This window comes from Triplophysa dalaica, chromosome 21 (genome assembly GCF_015846415.1).
Source record: "Triplophysa dalaica isolate WHDGS20190420 chromosome 21, ASM1584641v1, whole genome shotgun sequence".
Lineage (NCBI taxonomy): Eukaryota > Metazoa > Chordata > Actinopteri > Cypriniformes > Nemacheilidae > Triplophysa > Triplophysa dalaica.
This window is the reverse complement of record NC_079562.1, coordinates 1,480,534-1,502,303: the sequence shown is the minus strand read 5'-3', so window position 1 is coordinate 1,502,303 and position 21,770 is coordinate 1,480,534. Positions and strand designations below refer to the sequence as shown.

At 39.3% G+C, this 21,770-nt stretch overlaps 3 protein-coding genes across 3 annotated transcripts; 2 read left to right on the top strand and 1 right to left on the bottom strand.

Moving 5' to 3' along the window:
- Positions 1-899: 899 nt before the first annotated feature.
- On the top strand, positions 900-9,105 carry usp48 (ubiquitin specific peptidase 48). Its single transcript, XM_056735483.1, has 28 exons — positions 900-1,203; positions 1,640-1,774; positions 2,091-2,211; positions 2,350-2,491; positions 2,720-2,847; positions 3,033-3,157; positions 3,274-3,382; positions 3,590-3,723; positions 3,800-3,882; positions 3,985-4,164; positions 4,277-4,411; positions 4,651-4,800; positions 4,958-5,158; positions 5,372-5,486; positions 5,576-5,721; positions 5,829-5,909; positions 6,013-6,140; positions 6,271-6,393; positions 6,523-6,584; positions 6,843-6,953; positions 7,062-7,192; positions 7,280-7,386; positions 7,486-7,590; positions 7,698-7,871; positions 7,965-8,090; positions 8,176-8,224; positions 8,305-8,331; positions 8,412-9,105. The coding sequence occupies exons 2-28, from the start codon at positions 1,641-1,643 to the stop codon at positions 8,432-8,434; spliced, it is 3,150 nt and encodes a 1,049-aa protein (XP_056591461.1). The 5' UTR covers positions 900-1,203; position 1,640; the 3' UTR covers positions 8,435-9,105.
- A 322-nt stretch (positions 9,106-9,427) lies between these two features.
- On the top strand, positions 9,428-17,891 carry zbtb40 (zinc finger and BTB domain containing 40). Its single transcript, XM_056735353.1, has 16 exons — positions 9,428-9,727; positions 10,380-10,959; positions 11,042-11,228; positions 11,327-11,454; positions 11,549-11,720; positions 11,793-11,929; positions 12,646-12,847; positions 13,325-13,443; positions 13,563-13,719; positions 13,807-14,175; positions 14,305-14,511; positions 14,588-14,752; positions 14,976-15,190; positions 16,406-16,565; positions 16,976-17,193; positions 17,329-17,891. The coding sequence occupies exons 2-16, from the start codon at positions 10,387-10,389 to the stop codon at positions 17,524-17,526; spliced, it is 3,207 nt and encodes a 1,068-aa protein (XP_056591331.1). The 5' UTR covers positions 9,428-9,727; positions 10,380-10,386; the 3' UTR covers positions 17,527-17,891.
- A 121-nt stretch (positions 17,892-18,012) lies between these two features.
- LOC130410595 (probable transmembrane reductase CYB561D1) lies at positions 18,013-20,912 on the bottom strand. The gene is made up of 3 exons (XM_056735354.1): positions 20,424-20,912; positions 19,912-19,949; positions 18,013-19,617 (listed from the first exon to the last, which is right to left on the bottom strand). The coding sequence occupies exons 1-3, from the start codon at positions 20,596-20,598 to the stop codon at positions 19,114-19,116; spliced, it is 717 nt and encodes a 238-aa protein (XP_056591332.1). The 5' UTR covers positions 20,599-20,912; the 3' UTR covers positions 18,013-19,113.
- Positions 20,913-21,770: the final 858 nt, after the last annotated feature.

The window sequence follows — 21,770 nt, the reverse complement described above, 5'->3', positions numbered from 1 at the left end:
CCTCAAAGAAGAAAAAGTGAAGAATATAGTTTCAAGGCTATTTTAATTCACTAAAATTAAAACTTTGAAAACGTTCCTGTTCATTGAAATCAAATCAAATATTAAAAAATTATAGGACAAACTTAACTCAAGGAAAAATTTGAATGATGCCTCAAAAATAAAATAAAGTAGTTTAAAGCAGTAAAATTATAATAATAAAAAGACCTAAAATATGAATTAATTAATCTTATATAGCAACGTTTAACTAATTAATTGTAAAATGACAAAACCATATACCAAAATTGCTAAAACATTAACTAAAATTAACACAAAAATCTAAAAATAACAACCAATTTTAAATATTAACAAAACTAAAATCCACTTTAATAACTCTGGTCAGGTTGCAGCCCAAGCCATTACATTTTGCTTGTAGTGTCATTTACATTATCCATTACATCATTTTCTAAGGTTAAGCTCAAGTTATTTAATATTTGCAAGAAAAACGTAAAGATAAGTGAATTATGCATTAAATGCATTAAATTACTTCTGACAGTTAACCAGTGCTCTAAACCCTTTCAAAACCAGCAAACCAGACAAGCATGACTACGTTGAGAGACCAACTTGCACCTCTATTATAAGAGAAATGAGTATATTTCCAAATGCCAAGTCAAGTAAATGTTTATTTATAAAGCACTTATTTTAAAAAAACATAAAGTGTTTATCAAAGTGCCAAAATATTGTCATTTTCTTTCAAAGCTTCTTTAACCATTCCAATATTATTATTTAAAAAATAGCGAGAAAGTTAAGAAAGATAACGTGTTGCCCTCTGGCATCAGAACGCGCTCAGACGCTGACCATTCATTGAACTCGCGCAGTGTACGCGCTTACATCACACCATACGTCACGCGTAAGTACGTACGTCTCACTGAAGTTTGAAACTGACGAAGGGACAAAATATTTATTTCAAAGCTGACGCAAGGGCGCTAAATACAAACGTACCAGAAATAAAGTGTGATTTAAAATTCCTATATTTATGATAGCGTCTTCACATTGAAGAAGCGCTTGGTGAATTCACGCCAGCTTAATTTATTTGATGAAACAAGCCAAGAGCTAGCCGTTAGCATGCTAACTACGCAGCTTTAGATGAAAACATTAAACGTTTTTGGTTACGAAATATTTATAAACCATTATAGCTGTGTCGAGCCTGAGGACTTTATTTTGAGGGTAGGTTTTTAGTTCAAAGTGCGAAAAACGTGTCTGATACAGACTATATATGTGTGTGCCTGTGCTGTTTGGTAGTCATTGATTTCGTTATTATTTCTTAAAGTGCTTGCATATTGTTTGCCTTGAAACTTGAATTATTTATTATTTTAGCGTAGTTTTGCATGCAGGATGAGTGATCCTGGGCTGGTGCATCTTGCAGATTTGTGTAAAACTCTGTCCAAGTGTCACTGTGTTTCTGTGTGCATTTTGTGTGTGTAAATCTAAAGGTTTGTGTTTCTCTATGTGCAGAATGTCAGAGTAAATGTGGAGAGCTTCATATTTTATGAACCCACATATAATTATATAAGTGTATATTTTAGTAACTTTGTCCATTGTTCACTTTGTGTGTGTGATTCTGTTCAGTTGTGTTATGTATTTGTGTGTTTTCTGTGTGTAGAATGGCTCCTCGGTTGCAGCTGGAAAAAGCTGCTTGGCGGTGGGCAGAGACGGTCAGACCAGAGGACATCACACATGAACACATCGCTTTAGCTTATAGAATCGCTTTGCTAGCATGCAAGAGAGGGACATGCAGGTAACTTTGCTTTATTTCCTGTCATGTCTCCCTTATTAACGTTTACTTTGTTCAAATAGGGTTCAAATGTTGTTTAAGGATTAAGACAATCATATCAATAGTTTATTAAAAAGGATTTATTTATACGGGGTTGGTCGCATCATTATGGTAAACTAGGTGTTGTAAATCCAAGATGAATGTCATGTTGAGGAACCCCTTATAAGCAATTATTCGATGTACTTTTAATGAGACTGTTTTAATAGAACAGTTCATTTATTTATGAATATTGTTGCAGACCAAAATTTCTCCCCTAACCTTTTTTTTGGCCGTCACTTAGGAGGAACTGTAAAGGGAATCCTAACTGTCTAGTTGGAATTGGAGAACAGTCTTGGTTGGGTGAAATTGATGAAAACACTTTCCACAATATCGATGACCCAAACTCAGAAAGGCGGGATAAGGTATGTCAAAATAACTTGTGGTAAGTCAAACTCAGGACTTTCAGAATTATCGTTGTTGTAAATGGGGAAATAATGATTTTAAGATGAGTTTATGCATTTTTGAAAATTCAAAAGATGTGTTTACTCTTTCTGTTTCAGAACACTTTTGTAGGCCTGACGAATCTTGGTGCCACATGTTACGTAAACACTTTTCTCCAGGTGTGGTTCCACAATCTGGATCTCCGTAGAGCTCTTTATTGCTTTCAGAATTCCAGAGCGGAAGTGCACGACATGGATTCAGGTGAGCTTTCTGCTATCTTTTAAAGCCTGGATTGAAACTTGCTTTATATGTCAGTAGGTACATAATAATACATAATGTAACATGTATTACAGATGACATTTTTTGTTTATTGATATTTTATTAAATGCCTTTCTGCCAAAGTGTTAAACCTGGAGAATTATGAAGCGACTCCTGTTTAAAGGGAGGACTTCCAATTTTATTTGTGTATGTGATTCTGTTTAACAACAGATTATGAGCCAAGTACGATATGTGAACATCTGCAGTACCTGTTCGCATTGCTACAGAACAGCAACAGGCGGTATATTGACCCATCAGGACTGGTAAAGGCTCTAGGGCTAGACACCGGTCAACAGCAGGTATGCACATTGCACGAAAATAGTTTTGAGGTTGTAGTCGATGTACCTATTCTGTAATCGGTTAAAGACCAAAAGATTGTTTGCACAGAACCATGGAGTCATGCAGTCATGTAGCTCAACATGCTCTTCTGGAAGACCCTGTTGATCTTTTGAACGCTTACAGGCTTCCTGTTGTCTGTTCTTAGGACGCTCAGGAATTCTCCAAACTCTTCCTCTCACTTTTAGAAGACACCCTTTCGAAGCAGAAAGACCCACATCTCCAAAATGTCATCCAGCAGCAGTTCTGTGGACAGTTTTCCTATGTTACTGTGTAAGTTTTAAGATTTTTTAATGCCCACCTGGAAAGTGAGCTTCGATGTTATATGTCAAGCTTTTATTTTAACTTCATGAAGACAAATCGAATAAGGGTAAGTGCAACTATTACAGATGCAACAAATGCGGCCGTGAATCCCCTCTGCCATCTCGATTTTATGAGCTGGAACTGAACATTCAAGGACACAAAAACCTCACTGAGTGCGTCACAGAGTTTCTAAAGGTAAATGCTCAGATGTCTGCTGTTACAACACAAATGGGGGGGAAAAACATGGTAATAAAGATGAGGTAGCTAAGAATGTGTTATTACATATCGAAATATTATGAAAAACCATATTTCAAAGCTCAGCATTAACTTACTTTCTGTATTAGAGACTTTTCGTTTAGCTAGTTCCGGCGATACACGTTGTGTCTTACTAACTGTCTTCAGGAGGAAAAGCTGGACGGTGATAATCGTTATTTCTGTGAAAGCTGTCAGAGTAAACAGAACGCTACCCGCCGGATCAAGCTCCAGAGTCTTCCCCGCACACTCAACTTTCAGCTCATGCGCTTCGTCTTTGACAGGTGAGTGTCACCGTACTTTACCCAGAGTGGATCCTACAGCCGTATTGAATCTTTTCATCTTTTGGTGCTTTCATAGGCAAAGCAGTCACAAAAAGAAGCTGAACACTTTCATTAGTTTTCCAGAAGTTCTTGACATGGGGCCGTTTTTGGAAGGGAAAGGTACACTCTGTTTATTAACTGCATTCATACAGATTTCTCTATGGGAGCACAGCATTCCAGAATCAGGGAATGACAGCATTATTTTTATTCTCTTGAGTTCAGATGAGAAGTGCATGTATGAGCTCAGCGCGGTGTTGATTCATCGCGGTGTGAGCGCGTATTCCGGTCACTACATCGCTCATGTAAGAGACGCCCACACCAACGACTGGTACAAATTCAACGATGAGGAGATCGAGAAAATGGAGGGCAAGAAACTTCAGTTGGGCATTGAAGAGGACATTGGTAAAGAATGACTTTAATATTGTGTCGGTGTTGTAATTTAGACACAGTTTTTGTGCAACTCCCTATACATTTTTCACTCCTTGACACCATTTATATCCTTGTCTGCATTTAGCTGAGACAGCCAAATCTCAAACCCGAAAGCCAAAATGTAGCAAAGGGTACCACTGCTCGAGGAACGCTTACATGTTAGTATACAAACGGCAGGTGGAAGAGGACAACCAAACAGAAACAAGCATCCTAGTACCAGGTAAAACAGATGAAAATATGATAATACATTTGTTTGTCTATGTCTCTGTAGTTTTACGTTGAATGTTCATTCATGAAAGAAGAGTACTGGGATGTTTACATTTGTAAAATCATATGAAGCTGCATAGTTTCCTTGTTCTTCTGTATACATTGCTATGTGGATGGAAACATCCTTATATCAACAGAGGCTGTCAAAGGCTTTACCAGGATTGTTTTAAGGCTTTTTTTGGGGGGTGTCAGCTTTTCTCCAGAAGCTGGTTGACCAGGACAACAAGAAGTTTGAGGAGTGGTGCAATGAGATGTCAGACATGCGAAAGCAAAGCGTAGACAAAGGCAAAGCCAAACATGAGGAGGTGAAGGAGCTCTACGAATTGTTACCCACGGAAGACGGTCTGTAAAAATGCCTGCGCTTCTATAAAAGTATTCATTGTTGAAATCTTACTTTTTTAAATGAAAGATATTTTCAAATACTTACTTGTTTCACATATAATATGTCAGATGAGGAAAAATTTGAATGAAAGCATTGATGTCTGATTGTCTTTTATAGACCAGTCATATGAGTTTGTGCCTCTGGAATGGCTCAAGAAGTGGCTGGATGATTCGACCGCCATCAAGGAAATTGACAACAGCCATTTTCTGTGCTCTCATGGCAAACTACACCCAGACAAGGTTGGCGAGGCCAAAAGAATCTCCCCAAAAGCCGCTGATCTGCTCTTTGGGCGCTACGGAGGAGGTCCCAGACTGGACCGTAAGGACCTTTAATTCATAATTATTCTGTCATTTATATGTTGTGGTCAAACCCAAATGACTTAATTCTGTGGACAATAATGTTAAGGACTGACAGTTTCAGTCACCGCTCACGAGCCTTTGATAGAAAAAGATACCAACCTTTTTGCCAAATCTCTGTCCACTCATCCGTCACCATTCCTTTTTCAACCCGCCCATCCTGGCCGGTGTTCAGGGTCTTCTCTCTGCAGAGACTGTGTTGCTCAGCGATGCAGGGTCCTCAGACTGAAAAACCAACTGAATGAAGATTACAGAGAGGTGACAAATCTTGCCAAAGCCGCTTTGAAAAGGTGCAAGCCTTGTTTTCGAATCGTTTTTCTCTCCTCGTTGGTCTTTAATTGGAACCTAATGGAGTGATCCTTTGTGTGGGAATGTTTAGTGATGAGGCAGGTTTCTGGATCGGGAAGACCTCTCTGAGGGCCTGGAGGCAGTTGGCTTTGGACCAGCTGGAGGAAGATGAAGAGGAGACAAAACACAACAACTGCAAAATGAATGGAGAGAGAAGCAGCAGCCTGGGGAATAGAGGTACTGATGACGATCTAAAGTCCAATACTTGTATTTTAATAAAATTAATATATTTATATTGCTCTCTGTTTGTTTTGTCATGGAGATGTTCTCTTCTTCTTTTAAAGCTGATGGATGTAAAGGGAATAACGAAGAAGGGGACGGTGAAGAGATGAAGAACTTTAATGAAGACATTCTATGTTATCATGGTTAGTGTTAAATTAAAATTGTTCAGTATTGGGATCAAAGTGTTGAGAACTTCCAGTGTTTCTTCTGGAGCGTCTTTGCGATGTTTGTTTCTCTCTCTCTCAGGTGGTTTGAGTATACTAGAGAGTGACCGGCGGCTGGTTTCTGCTGAGGTGTGGAATAAACTGAGAGTGTATTTCCCTAAAGCCCCGGAGTTTACACAACAACAACACGAGCCATGTCAGCACTGCACGGTAACTGCCACTGGAAAAATAAATAAATACCCAATGTGCTAATGATGTTTCAAAGGTGTAGAGGCTGAAGAACAGTGATGATGCTTCATGATGAATGTTAGAAGGTTTCAGTATTTGCTTTCTTTTCCAGAGGCTAGAAAAAGAGGGGAAAGAGAATGAGGCTTTGAACAGAATGATGGCCAATGAGCAGAAGACTTCTCTTCTAAACCTCTTCCAGGAAAAAAACCGACCCACGCTGCAGAAATGGCCACAGGTACCACCGTGTTGCAGAGATGAACTTTTTAAATCACTTTGTAATAGCATGCCTGATATTGATGTTGATATAACAGTAATTCTCTACTAATAAGAATTTTACCTGCATTTGCAACGTTTTGTATTTCAGGAATCTGATGTTCTGTATATTGTACCCCTTTACTTCGTTGATGAATGGAGGAAATTCATAAGGTACGTTTAGAACATTGACATCTTAAAACCTCTAGTAGGAGTTTATTGATATAATTTTGATGTCATGTTAGGGATTTTGACTAAAGCTAGGGATTATTCCCATGTTTTACTCGCCCTGAAGGCATCCTGACTGAACATGACTTTCTTCTTGAAGAATAATGTAGTCAGAGTAATACAGCATTTTAAAACTTGGGGAAATTTAGTTTTGCCTCTGAAATATGGCTTCACTTGCATTATATTTTCCTGATATGACGACAGGAGGCCAGCAAAGGGTAACCCAGTGTCAAGTGTGGGCAACAGCATTCTGCTTTGCCCTCATGGTGGATTCATGTTCACATACGACTCCATGCTACACGGAGACGCCCAACAGTGAGTAACAGGAAACCCTTTTAATGTTCATTATAAAACGTCATTTGTGAAGAGGATGGACACACCTGAAGTGCAGGCTTTTAAGTCTCAGTGTTTGTGTGTGGACAGTATAGCTCTTCTCTGGCCCGATGAATGGGAGGTGATCAGCAAAATGTTTCTAGTGGACAACTCCATCTCTATACGTAAGATGCCCGACACGACACAAGACAACAGTGGTGTGTGTTACCAGACTCAACCAGGTGAGAGAAACTGTTAGCCCTCACACAGAGATTTCATTGATTTTGTGCGATGTTGAATCAAAATCTTTATATGTGCTTTTCTTTCAGACTTGTGTCGAGAGTGCCGAGAGGGCTTCATTTTCCAGCAGCAGAGAGACATGAGGGAATACGCGCAAGCCACTGTTTATGTTCGAAAAGTCATTGACAAGACAACTGTAAGTTTTCCAATGATGCCCTGCTTTCAATCAGCTGTTCAACTTGACCACTTAGAAAGTAATGCGTGTGTTTCTGTTGCCTATACTGTCTCACTTTAGATGATTAAAGAGTCGGCCCCGGAGTTCAGTGTTAGTGGCTCGGACGTAGAGGAGGAGAGAGAAGAGCCGAAGATCGATGGAGAGAAAGATCCAGACTTCAGTCAGGTATGACAAAGATCTGTCTGTGTGTTTGGCTACGTTCCTGTCTGCCTGTCTATGTATGTATCTGTCTCCTCACAGCATCTTTGTCTTTTGCACTCTCTACAAATCAGTCTGAGGGCGGAGCCAAACGACAGAAGCTGGACGAAACCGCCTCCATTTCCACGACCACCATAACTACTGTTTCCAAGTCGGGCATCAGGAGAAGCACGAGGCACAGGAAACTGCGAGGGGAGAAGGCCCTCATCGTTTCAGCCAACCAGACTCTAAAAGAGCTGAAGATCCAGGTCTGTCAGTAGCAAAAAGGAGCTGTCTGTTTATATTTTTGTACTTTATGACGCAGCTTGAATCTCATGTGATATCTCTTACTGTATCCACAGATCATGCATGCGTTCTCTGTCGCTCCGTTTGACCAAAACCTCTCCATAGACGGACGCTGTTTGACGGACGATTCAGCAACTTTAGGAAGTCTTGGAGTGATCCCAGAGAGCATCATATGCCTTAAGGTCATCCTAAACCGATCTGTCATCCTAAACCAACTGTTTGTTAAGATGCTGTGTTTTAAATGCAATCGTTTATTTCCATCGACAGGCGGATGAACCCATTGCTGATTATGCTGCCATGGATGATGTGTATCAAGGTAAGTTCCAAAGACTCAATGTTAAATTCAGTTTTCAGTAAGTCTTGCATTATGATTGACGTTTAATTTTTTCTTTTCAGTCTGTATGCCTGAGGAAGGTTTTAAAGGTAAGAACGCACTATTATAATAACTTTTTTTACTCCTTTACGTTCAAAAATTTTTTAAGTGTTTGTTTCCTCTTTTTCAGGCACTGGTCTTTTAGGACACTGAGGGAAGCTCTGAGTGTGGAAGAATGTTAAGCAAGGATAAAGCTTGAATTAGTCAGATGTTCATCATTGGGATATTGTCTTTTTTTTTTCATTTTACAATTTCGTTTTTTATTTGTTATCAGACTTTAAAGTGTTTTTTCTTTGAAACATCATGCTGGTTTTTAATATTGAAAGATGTTCTGCAAGATTTTGTGGTTGTGCTTGTCATGACTGTGAAAAAATACGGGTCGAGATTTTCTCAAAGGACGTTCCAAAAATCGGAATTCCTCCTTTGTTGCAATTTCATGTCCATAGAGTTTGGTCTGATCATACATTGTGTGTTAAACAGTAAATCTCTGTAAATTATAAGTGTTTTTTTTTTGTTTTTGTTGAAAATAAGCTTGTGATGGCACTGCAATAGAGCTCTTACATATTTATAAATGCATGAGCAACTAAAATATTAAAAAATATATAGCCTTTGTTTGGTTTATGTAAATAAACTCACCAAAACACAGCAGTGATGAAGCCTGAAGAGATGGTGATAAATATGTTACGTTTCCAGAAGTGGAAAATATAACAACATTGCTAAATAGTTTAGACATGTTCTGCTACTTGAAATATTAAGCAGGCATTTGTGTGAACTTTTCTCTATGTTCTTTCATATGGGCAATAAATATTCTTTTTACATCTTCATTTAAGTGCCTTATGTGTAGAACAAGTACTGTCATTTGATGATATGTGTATGTGGTTATATTTCATAAGCATTATTCACAGTTCATTCACACTGTGTTGTGTATTTTTAAGAATGACTTTGGCATATACTGGTTGGGTTTCTTGCGTTGTCAACCACGGGAAGAAACTGCTATCGATATAAAATATTATACGTTATTATTTATATTATTCAATAATGTTTTGTTTCTGACTGAGGCGAATAGAAACATGTTTTAGACGGGGTTGCTTCTAGTAAAACCACTGTATATCTGATTTAATACAAAGCAGGGAATAAACAGCCAAAAACAAACCTTTACATAGTAAAGCACTACAGTCCGGCCGTTGTGACATATAAAGCTTTAATTTGTGACTTGAGACTTTTCGTCGATGGAGTTTTCTAACCGTGACCTTTTAAAGCTTTTCTAAGCTCCAGCTGTTCGTCACACGCATGCGCACACAAGTGTATGCTTTTAAATTTATACGCATGCGCAGTACCGTCCTGTCTTGCGCTTCGTCGTTTTCAAAATGCCGAATCTTTATTGCGCCGCAGAATGTTGTCCTTCGAAGGGGTTTAAATAAAGAAACGGATAATTTGAATTGAAAGGTAAAGTGCAAGCGTGAAGAACTGATGCATTATGCCAAACAGCAAATGTGCCCTTATATTCCGTCGATTATTTCTGTTTGACTGCTTTTATTCTTTATGTTAGCCCTAGATAGCCATGTTAGCCGAACAGTCAACTAACATTCATTAGATGTATATGTTATATATATAATGTATATTTAGAAAGCTCCTCGGTTGTTAGACATTGTTGATGTCAAAAGCTTCTTGACTGGTTTATAGAATAATTTGCTGTATTTCACCATTTGGATCTTGAATAAACGATCTTAAAAGGTTTCACAGTCCCATGAGTTTTATGAGATACTGTGTTTGTTTTGATTGTGTTTCTCATTTTATCTTAAGTATTTGTTGTACTTCAACTAAGAAAGGCACACTGTGCTCTCAAACGTTGAATATAACAGTCGTATATCAGCCAGACTGTAACAGAGATTTTGTCTGCAGATGACCTGAAGTGTAAATTGTGAAATCAACCCACAGCCTTGTCATAATCTTTAAGTGGATCTCCTTTCCATCTTCATTCAATTTAATATACGTTTTATATTAGTCACAGACCCTACACCCATAACATCAGCCATTGAAAAATTAATTATTTTACAAGAATCTAATTTAAAGACACATTTTCTTGTTTTATCACAAGGTACAAGATGGAACTCCCAAACTACAGCCGGCAGCTCATGCAGCAGTTGCATGCCTTGCGAAAAGAGAAGCAGTTTTGCGACTGCTCTATCCTGGTTGGAGAAACATCTCACCCTGCTCATAAACTAGTGCTCGCTGCCTCCAGCATGCTATTTAAGTCTGTTCTAGAGGGTTCTGACAGCATCTCCATCGACACAGATTTGTTGTCTTCGCAAGAGTTTTCCTGTCTTCTGGACATGGTGTATACTGGTAAACTACCTCCTGGCAAGCACAACTTCACTCGCCTCATAGCTGCTGCAGACAGCTTGCAGATGTTCGATGTGGCTGTTGGTTGCAAGAACATTCTCAACGACCTCATGAAGCTGACCTCGGAGACCGTGGACACTAGCACGATGGCATCTCATGACAGTGTAAAGGGAGGCACTGAGATTGCCGACTCGGGAAAGTCCAAAAGTTCAGAGGACGGTACGATTGAGATGATCACTCAAAACCAAGCAGGAATCAGAAACATCCTACAGAGGGTTCAGCCATGTGCCAAGGTGCTTGAGACGTGGGAGACGATCTCTGCACAGGAGCATCAGGTGAAGATACAAAAAAAGTTTCCTTTCAGTACAATATTAACCAGTGATTTCACACTTGCATGTCATGGCTGATCTTTGGCAGGTCATTCTGAGCAGTTTCAGAGGAGATCCATCAGGAGATGAGGTTTACCAGCGCTTGTTGAGTCTGATCCAGGTTGAGAGAGTTCTGTCAGCTCAGACAGTCCTCACATTGGTGAACCAGCTGAAACACTTCATTTCAGAATCAGCAATTGAGCACCAAAGAAATGAGAACTTCCCCGAAACAAAAGGTAAACTGACCTGAGGTCAGAAAAAGAAGACTGACACAGAATATCACAGACTGTAACCGTGAGGAACTAAATATGTTTTCCACGTCTTTATGCCGCAGATCCTTCCACATCTGTGCAACCGTCCGGTAAGCTTTTAGAACTGACTCGCCAGCTTTCCAGTGTCAAAAACCTGTCAGAGATTTTAACCAGGGCAGCAAGCGGCTGTAAAAACGATGTAGAGAAAGCAGTACGTTTCTCTACTTTTTCCAAATACTTAACGTTACATTGTTTGTTCTCTATATGTTCATATTTATAATCTACGCATGTTTTTTTTCTTTAAGGTGGTGCTGGAATGCTGTGGTTCTCCATCCACTGTAGAGGTGGTGGAGAGATTGATTTGTCAATTCAAAGAGACGCACATAAGTGAAGAAACACTTCTAATGCTTCTCCGTGAGGTGAAGAAAAGCTCCACAGGTCTAGCACAACTTTTGGAGAACTTGAAACACACAAGAGGTATGCACAACATACACCTCTATATACTACTTGTGTTGGCCATGTTCTAATGCCTGTTATTTATTTTACCAGGCGAACACTCCGAGAAACGTGAGGGGATGGATTTGTTAAAAACATATCAGAATAGACTCGCAGAACTCCGTCTGGATCATAAGATCTTTGAGGAGTGTCTCAAAAATGGTCCAGACATCTCTTCAATGGAGAGAGAGGTAAACACACTAGGATTACAAAAGAAATGCATATTCAGTCAGGAACTTTCGTCAATATTTTAATTTTATAAAAGCAATAAGCCCCACAAAGCAGTGGGTTATAATGCACTTTATAACAGCTAAGGGCGTTCGCGTCATGCCTAAAACCCCATTAGCTGTCATGAGGCTTATTGCTTAATTACATATGTGTGGTAAACTTTCATAAAATTAAGTAAATAAAATGAGATTTAGGCTATGAAATATGGTTAGCCGTTAAAAATTGGGGTATTCTATAATGGCTTAGAACTAGGCTCAGCCAATCAGAATCAAGGACCAGAACTAACTGTTTAACAATATACTGTAACCCACTGCTTCGCGGGGCTTATTGCTTTTTTAAAACGGTTATTACATATGCGTAGCAAGGTTTCAAAAAATTTATAAAATAAAAATATATTTAGGCTGTGTAATGTGGTCAGCTGTTTAAGACAACTTAAAACTTGGCTCAGCCAATCAGAATCGAAGATAAATAATAAATACTAATTTATCTTGTTGCTGTTTTCAGCATGATTGTGTTCTGGGTAAACTCCATGCGCACATTCAGAAATCCTGACTATCGCTGATGCAAGCTTGACTGACGTGACCTACTTGAACTAACGCGATGCTTGAAAATGATGTATTATGTCAGTCGATTAAATTCAAGAAACCAGGTTTTATTACTATACCGTATGTGTTTATAGCATATTCAGGTCCTGCTAGCAGAGAAGGCAGACGTTGATGTGTTTGGAAGGTTGATATCTGCCGTGTTTAAGAAGGAAAGTTTACTGCAGCCTGTGACCGTGTGGAGGATTCTCCTGTGGGCGGAGTCACAGAATCCACAGCTGGAGATCTTCATGCAGGAGATCAAGGACAGACCAGATGCTCAAAAACTCCTACAGACCAGTAAGAGTCCAAAATCTTTCTGAAACTATTTCTATTTTCTGACCGGATGAGTGTAAGACATGAAAAACTTCAAAAACTTTGGAAAGCATCCCATGATATAAAACATATAGATTTCCTTCCTTAGAAAAGTTTTAACAAATATATTTTTTGAGTAATGACTTGTAGCAGCCAATAAGAGCCCATAATAATAGATGATAATTCCTTCAATACTGTTTACTTGTTGTAAGATCTCCTAAAGTTGGCTGATAAAATGCCAAGAATTTGATTTTTATCATTTATCACTTTAAAAGATAATAGATAATATGTATAATTGTTTTGATTTATTTTAGATGCTTTTACTCACAACATAATTCACGCAGTTCCTGTCGTCCTACTTCATACTTTTGATGAGTTTACTATTATTCTAAAATGTGGAAATGTTACCAAAACATGAAACAATTAACCAAATATATTCAATTGTAATCTTCTTTTGAATAGTTCAAGATTTGGATGTGATTTATAAGCACAAATCACTGATTCTGGAAACCAACAGCGACATTAATTTACTGGAACAAGGTGTGGAGGCGATGGATGATGGGACACAGCAAGTTGCTGAGGTACAAAATCAAACATATGTTAAAGAGACAGTCTCCAATTTCTGTAGACTCCTGGATCTTCAAGACCTCAATGTGAGAATAACGCCTAAAAGAGATTTGCATATTTTTGTTCATGTCAGTTTCTGCAGAGCTGTCGGAGAGCTGACGGTGAGCCGGAGTCTACAGAGCAAACTATCCAAAGAGTTTTGAGTCGCGATTCACAGTACGCCAGTCCTCTGTGCCAGCTGCTGTATGCAAACCAGCAACACTTTCCCCATCCCAACATCAAACACACAGGTGACAGAATCTTCTACACATATGTCTGTTCGTGGTTTTTCTTGGTTGTTTTCTACCATTAGCTAACAACATCTGTATTTATAAAAGCCGCTCAGCCGGTCTCAAACCCTCCTGAGAAACCTGAGGTGGAGCAAGAAGGATCTACCGCTGATTCTGAGGATGAAGAAGGAGACGGCACCGTAACGAGAGGAAGGAAAAAGGCCGTCCCTGTTTCCTACAGCTGTCTGTGGTGCAATAAGACTTTTGACTTCAAGTGCCGTCTGATAAAGCATAAGAAGGTTTGCACACTCTCGCCGGGGAAAGAGCAGCGCTGCTCTGAGTGTTCCATGCCTTTCCCGACTCTCAAGAGCCTTCACCAGCACTGCATGGAAGCCCACGGCGGCCCACCGGCCAAGAAGAAGAAAACAGATCAAGTGTCGTGTGACATGTGCGACAAGACCTTCAAACACTCTTCAGGTGCGTGGAATCCCTTTTCATTCTTAAGTTTAGGTTCAGAAAAACGTTTCTAGAATTCCCTCAAAATTAGGGAAAGTCAAATTTAGACATAAAGGAAATGTTTCAGACCGAGGTTGTGTTTGGTCACAGGTCTGCTTTATCATAAGCGCACCGAGCATTTTGAAGAGAGGCCGTACGCATGCGAAGAATGCGGGGCCAAGTTTGCCGCCACCTCGTCCCTCAAGAACCACATGCGTCTGCACACGGGAGAGAAACCTTTCCATTGCAAACACTGCGACATGAGCTTCTCTGTGGCCGCCGCTCTGTCCTACCACAGCAAAAAGAAACACGCTGAGGGTGAGCCGTGGTTCTTTTGTTTTATGTTTTGTTCCGTGTAGGGTTGCTGACCAATTTGAGCCCACTTTATTCGCAGGTAAAATGTACTGCTGTCAGTATTGCTCGGCCTCATTCGCACAGTCCATCGAACTGACCCGTCACGTCCGCACGCACACAGGAGACAAACCGTACGTCTGCAGAGAATGTGGGAAGGGCTTTAAGCAGGCCAACGGGCTGTGTGTCCATCTGCAGAACTTTCACAGTAAGAACATCCACATATGAATGTCATGTGACTTTGTGCATTTCACAAAACTCATATACATACCCAAGATATGTTGAAGAAATCACAGCTCTGCACTCTGGTCATCCCTCTCAATGCTTTGTTAACACGTTTTTTCATGAATTACTTTAAACCTGCATGACTTTCTTCTGCGCAACACGGATGATGTTTTGAAGAACGTTGATAACACGCGTGTGATTGTCAGACCTTACAGAGCCTCATGACTGCCAGAAATGTCGGGTGAGTTTCTCATCGCTTGATGAACTCCGGCAGCACATCCAGGAGGTTCATCCCAAAGAGCTGCACCAGTGTCCTGACTGCAGCAAGATCTTCAACAGTGAAGCCAATCTGGAGAAACACATGACGGTTCACGACGGCAGCAAACCCTACAGCTGCCAGACATGCAGTAAATGCTATCAGGTGCAAACTTCTCTTCTTTAATCATGTCAACTCATTTGAAGTGAACAATGATGTAACAAACAAGTGAAACCGTGGGTCGATGCTGTAGTGTCATTCCGTGTCAACTCAACCGTAGGCCCCCGACTCAAATCTTAGATTTTTTTTACCTTTTTATCGAAGCAAGACCAACATCAGTAGAGATGGAAGCCAAAATATGAAATGCCACAGGTGAATAGTTATTAAGGAATAAATTCATTTGTAGAGGGCGATAAAAATTATAATTTTCACAAAATGAATCAATATTTTATTTTTACACAAAGATCAGTATATCTTTTAGTAAATCTGTTCATTTTGAGTATAATTGATGCATTTAATTCCTTTGGAACTATAATATCTTTTAAATTAACTATGGAGACCAAGTTAGTGTGCCTCAACTTCTGTAGTCCCGTAGCAATTTCAGTAGTTTTGTACTGAGATGTTGTTAAATATATGTTCAATGCAGTTGTTTTAAAAGAGAGAAAAAAGATACATTTCTAGATTCAACACTATTTGTTATTAAGACATTCTTCTTTAAAAGAAATGAAATACCAGATACCGACATGGTTTTTGATGACTGAAAATGTGTGCATTTTAACAGTTTTCTCATAAAGCCACATTTAGATCCTCATATCTCTAGGACTGCACCTTAAAGTGCTTTAAAAATGTAATTCCCAAAAGGCGATGGGCAAAAACAAGAATCTTAAAGGACATTAAGGGATCTCAGACGGTTCTGGAGTTGGAGACATGCACAAAATGTCACCATTGGCATAAAATGTATCAATTATTCTTAAAATGAACAGATTTTCTAACAGTTATACTGATCTTTGTGTAAAAATAATGATGCTGGCATATATGTCATTTTTTACCTCCTCTAATGTGGCTCCAAATCTCAGGTGAACATTTCATTTTTAACCGACCTCTACAAATGAATTGATAACCTGTGGCATTTCATATTTTTTTAACATCACTCCAGATGTTGGTCTTGCCAACAAGACTGACCCTGAATGACCCTGTACACGTTTATGTTTTACATTTATATATTTGGCATCATTTTTTATCCAAAGTGATTTACAGGTAGACATGTTTTGTTTAAACCCTTAAGATAATGACTTGCTTTGCCAATTGGGAACGTTTAGTGATCAATAGTTGAACAGTAAAGCTTGTTACTGCCCTTTAATATATCTTTTTTTAACATAGACACTCTCAGGACTGTGGTACCACAATCGCACCGTCCACCCAGAGAGCATCACAGCCCAGGGCAATAAAACCATTAAAACCCTTCTCCGGTGCGACAAGTGTGACAAGACCTTCAGCAACAGAAATAGCCTGTTAAAACATCAGATAACCAATCATACAGGTACGAAAACACTGAATTTTCGCCTTCTATGGAGGAAAATCATTAAGCTTCTGACTTAAAAACTTGACAATGTGTTGACAGTGCGTGTCTTTAACAGACCAAGTAAAGGGGAAAGTTCACCGTCAAATAAAAAACCTTTCATCATTTGATCACCTTTGTGTCATTCAAAACAGTATGACTCTTTCTTCTGTGGAACACAAAAGATGGTATTTTGTGAAATGTCTCTGTGTTTTGTGTCCATACAATGGAAAACATGTGGGGTCAGTGTTGTTTGGTTACCAACATTCTTTGAAATATCATCTTTTGTGTTCTGCAGAAGAACAAGTCATACATGTAAATGATGATGGAATTCTCGTTTTTGGGCGAACTGTTCCATCGATGTTAGTTGTGTTACACTCTTGTTGTTTTAGAAGTGCGCTTGTGGAAGTGTGATAATTGTGACATCACCCTGACGAGTGAGGCGGAGTTACAGCAGCACGCCTGCAGTGGGCAGAGCGGCTCCATGTTCAGCTGTGCTATCTGCTCGCTTCACTTCCCCTCAGAGCCTGAGTTCCAGCAGCACTTCCTGTCTAAACACCTGCAGACCCTGCAGGACGAAACCCAGTCGCAGGCCTCCAGCTCTCAGACGGTAAAACCTGAAAGTCCTGAAATGCCAGTCAGAAGTTTTTTTCATGAACATTTCCAGGTCAAGACTGTACAGTAATGGGTTGGAATTTCCACCAACCAAACCAACCACAATCTTACTTTTTGTGTTTATTTACAGGTCATTCAATGCAGGGATACAGCCGGTCAAGGGGCGGAGCAAGTAATAAGCCTGGACCAATCACAGATCGAGGGCTCGTCACAAGTGTTTGTCGCTCTCGATCAACAGGAAACAGCCAGCGGTTCAGGCATCGTTGCCGTGAGCGTGGAAGATTTACTAAGTGGCAAAGTTACTCTGATCTGTGAAGAGGGTCAATAGACTGAACTCTTAGATTATCTTGGAGATGGAGGGCTGGTCTAGAATTGTCCAAGTGTGTCTGTGTGCAATGATGAGACCCATTTTATACTGTGTGATAGGATTGTTATAATGGTATGAAATGAGTGACAAAAATGTGTTTGATATTTAACGCACACAGGATTCAGTCTCTGGGTCAAAACATGTTTATGTGTCATAGAAAGAACATTATGGCTGTTTTGGGCTCATGGGAACTAAACACTGATGTTGGTGCTACTGACTTGTTAATAAAACCTTAGTCGGTTTTCCTATTGCGATTAATAATTCTGAGACCAAGCTAATATTATTCTCGTGTATTTTAAATAAACATACGTTTTCTGAAAAAGGTATCGGATGGTGAAACAAGACAGATTTCTTTTGCAAATAATTCATGCCGCAGGTTAAATCATTATTTTACAGAAAGCCACCACACAGTCTGAATTCAATATTTTATTGTACAGCTCATTTTAATCATCAGATACTGTTCATACAGATTAAAATATAGCCAAAAATATAGTAGTGTATACTTGATATTCCAATGTAATAAAACCCTGAGTCATTTTTTTAACATTCATGGATGCTTAGTTTAAAATCTCATAACCTGACCAAGATGTACAATAGTATGTTCACTGCATTAAAATTTCACCAACCATTAATGTAAATTTAAAAACATAGTTTAAGTAGATTAAATAAAACTTGCACAATACGCTATAATGAAACTAACTTAAAGAAACAACTCGAGAGTGCGCAAATGATGACACAATTGTCCTTTTTTGTTGAACTGTCCCTTTAAGGACGTTTCCTGTTTATACATAAGCCAAACACATTAAAGGTTAAATAAGCAATTGCAATTTTCAGAACAGAACTATCATCTACTTTGTGTGTTAGTAAGCAACGCATATCAAACAACCCACATGAATACTAGAATACACAACCAAGCAGGATAAACAATGTGATAAACTAAGCATTAAAACAAAAGCAATTTACAGCTGAGGATGGTGTGTAAGATGTGATCTAAGAGTGCCTGAGTTCAGTACATAGTACAAGAACACAATGAATGTCAACAGTTCTCAAACAATTCCATAAAAAGTCTTCAACTCACTTCAAAAACAACTGTTAATGTAGACAGAATCAGATATATGAATGTTCTTTACAATGTGCAAGTAAGTTGTAAAGCGGTCCGGATCATTAAAGGTGCACCAAGTGCTTTCATGTCATTAGATGCGACAGCACCTTTAAGCTGAATCCCGTTGCCGAGGATGTTGTTTTCTTTGACTGATGTTCTTGAGGCGAGGCACTTTTTTATTGTATAGCTTCCTTGTAACTGTTCAAAAGCTCAGCTTTAAGAAGAACCTCTTCCGCTTGTAAGAATACAACATGATGAAGTGAACATAGTAGGCAGCCAATCTATTCTAACATGGACATTTTTAGGAAGCAAATGTTTTAGTTCAGTGCACAAGAACTCTTGTCTCCCTGAACAGTGTGCTTACTACTGAACTGGGGAAGAGTCTCTTTCAAAGTGCTCTTCGTGAGGTGGTCTAAACGTACTAAAAAAACACAAAGCTTTTGTTTTCAGCTTGTAATCTTCTTCTTGGGCAGAAAGGCACTAGTGATTTGATTCATCACCACTAAGGCGGGAAAAAGTGGAAGGAGGAAGAAAATGTACCACGCCACACCTTTCACCGTAGCCTGAAACCAGTCTGTAAACATGGCTGCCATGACAGTGACGGCGGATAACAGGTAAGCCACCAGGCCGCAGGTGGCATGATAGAGTCTCATCCGAGGAAACGACTGAACGCTGATGAGTTTGGGAAACAGAAGAAAGACGCCGCAGGTCGCCTGCAGAACGGTAGCGACCATCGTGGTGACGCCCAGCAGGCTGTGCCACGAGGTGAAGTGAGAATGCTCGGAAACGTTCTTACTGGCCACCATGAAACCAAAACCTGTCGCTCCGAACACCAGCAGCAGAGCCTGGAAGAACCAATGCAGGCGGACCTTCCATTTACGAGACTTGAAGCAGAACGGACTCCCGTCGGCCGAGAACAGCAGGATCCCTTCTGTCATGCACAGGCAAAACTAAAACAAAAGGAGGAGAATGAAAAGTGTTCGACGGTTATGAGTCTGATGCACGCTTGTGTAACTATATTCCCATGAAGCCAATAGCATTTGTGTTCCACAACACTCCATTCATTATTTACAAAGCATCAATGTTTTATTCATTCCCTACTCAGACACACATTGTATTTCACAGACAAACTATCCAAGTGATTATAGTCAAAACAAAAGGAAACGATTGCTGACCTTTATCAACCCACAAGTAAAATTATAACGGATTCCAAAAAAAAAAACGTGTTAATAGTTACAACTTACCCCAAGTGACATGCAAACAGGATGCCAGGAGAAAAGACCTACAAATAAAAAACACACAAGGTCAAACATTAAGTGCAAGTACTGAGTTTACTATAGTAAAAGAGGTTTAAAAAATTCAAGATTTACTTTTTACTGCACTACATTATGAAGCATTAAAAAAGTGCTTTAAAGGTACTGAAGTATGAAAGAGGAAAAATAACACGTAGTCATGAAATGTAGGGGAGTAAAAAGTATTTATAATGTAGCGAAGAAACATTTATCAAAAGAAAAAACACTTAAAATACACTTCTTGATCATGAATTAACAAATACCTGCACAAACAGAAGAATGGGTGTTAAAAATAAACTCTTGTTGTAAGTGTTTAGCGTTGTATTAATACTAAAATGTATTGAGTTATTTATTCTATTGCCACAGCACCTGTCACAATGTCGTTCTGCAGCCAAAACATCTAGTCAGACCTTTAAAAAAAGACAAACATTCAAAAGAATATGTTTTAAAGTGAACGAACTCACTTGTTCCCGGTCTGGACAGTATGGATGTGAGTAAAACCAGGCCGACTGAGATGATGTGCGCGGTGATCACAGACACTCTGCGCAGCCACACGTACAGCCAGAAGTCCCGCATCCCGAGACCCTCTCCCACAGGACTGTACTCCACATCCACAGCCGCGCGTGACCCTCTCGCCATTCCCGTGGATTACACGTGTAATCTATTACACGTGAGTTAAGGATCAAAGCAGTCGGTGTGGGATGTGGACAGACAAGTTACACTGAGTGCATAAATTAAGACTAAATTGCACAATATTATAAAATTCCGCCCAAGTCATCACAGGGATTTTAAATTCAAACCTCGTGGGTAACAATTGAACTACAATTTTGGTTCTGAAAGAGAAGTTGCTGCAGTTAAGCATTTATTCCTGTTGGGTGCCATTTTCGTTGTTGTGACAGCGAGACGCGGAAACGTATTTCCTGAATGAGTCTCCCCCTGCGGCGCTGACGTCACCGCTAATATTCACGAGCGACGGCTTTGCTATGAACGCCTATTTATGCACGTTGGCGATACGTCATTAATATTCATGAACAAGCCTTCGCCATAGGACAGGCTCGCAAGAGCTTGATTAATATTAAGAATATTCATGAGCTGAGCCGTTGGATGAAAATCATGGATGCGCGAGACATTTTACGTGAGAGAATAAGATCAGTGAGACATCTAATGGCGAGCCGGAGACAGGTTTCACTCTTACACCTAAATAAACTCACAATAAACACAACCAGTTCACATTTGACTCTTAAATGAATAAGAATGATACTTATTCATTTCATCCCCACATTTTGCTTTGCCGTGTAATAGATGCGACTTTCACAATACATGATGAAATATCAATAGAAGGAAATAATCGCACACAATAACAGTAATATGACTTTTTTTAAATAAATGAAAAAAAAGGAATAAATTCAATCCGATTAAACTAAAATACAAACCATTTTTACAGCTCAAAATGTAAATCCTTTTTTAGAAAAGACAATATTTGTATGGTTCGACTGGAAATAAATACTTGCCTGGATGTTAGCTGTGTAAAAATATCAATATCTCCCATTTTTTCTTGTGCATAAATCACTCTTATTTCTCATTTCTATCCGTGTTGGGTGTAACAACTACAAAGCAATTACTGTCACTTAATGACTTTTCTCCTAGAAAAAGTAAATAAATTAAGGCCATTAGACAACGAGCTCAAAATTTCCGCACGTTAAAAATAAATACGACCTCATGTTGTGTCACATTTACACACAACCTCCGATATTTTCGTCCGTCATAAAAAAATTCGGACTTCTGAGTATTTCGCATCCCTAGAAAGCGTT

What these genes read in the sequence shown, in the direction of transcription:
- LOC130410595 (XM_056735354.1), bottom strand. Translation starts at nt 20,598, where the DNA reads ATGGCGAGAGGGTCACGCGCGGCTGTGGATGTGGAGTACAGTCCTGTG. An exon ending in ACTGTCCAGACCGGGAACAA is followed by an intron (nt 19,950 to 20,423) that starts GTGAGTTCGTTC and finishes TTTTATTTGTAG; the next exon opens with GTCTTTTCTCCTGGCATCCT. An exon ending in CTGTTTGCATGTCACTTGGG is followed by an intron (nt 19,618 to 19,911) that starts GTAAGTTGTAAC and finishes CTTTTGTTTTAG; the next exon opens with TTTTGCCTGTGCATGACAGA.
- zbtb40 (XM_056735353.1), top strand. Translation starts at nt 10,387, where the DNA reads ATGGAACTCCCAAACTACAGCCGGCAGCTCATGCAGCAGTTGCATGCC. An exon ending in GAACTTCCCCGAAACAAAAG is followed by an intron (nt 11,229 to 11,326) that starts GTAAACTGACCT and finishes TTTATGCCGCAG; the next exon opens with ATCCTTCCACATCTGTGCAA. An exon ending in TCTCTTCAATGGAGAGAGAG is followed by an intron (nt 11,930 to 12,645) that starts GTAAACACACTA and finishes ATGTGTTTATAG; the next exon opens with CATATTCAGGTCCTGCTAGC.
- usp48 (XM_056735483.1), top strand. Translation starts at nt 1,641, where the DNA reads ATGGCTCCTCGGTTGCAGCTGGAAAAAGCTGCTTGGCGGTGGGCAGAG. An exon ending in ATGCGCTTCGTCTTTGACAG is followed by an intron (nt 3,724 to 3,799) that starts GTGAGTGTCACC and finishes GTGCTTTCATAG; the next exon opens with GCAAAGCAGTCACAAAAAGA. An exon ending in AGGAGGTCCCAGACTGGACC is followed by an intron (nt 5,159 to 5,371) that starts GTAAGGACCTTT and finishes GCCGGTGTTCAG; the next exon opens with GGTCTTCTCTCTGCAGAGAC.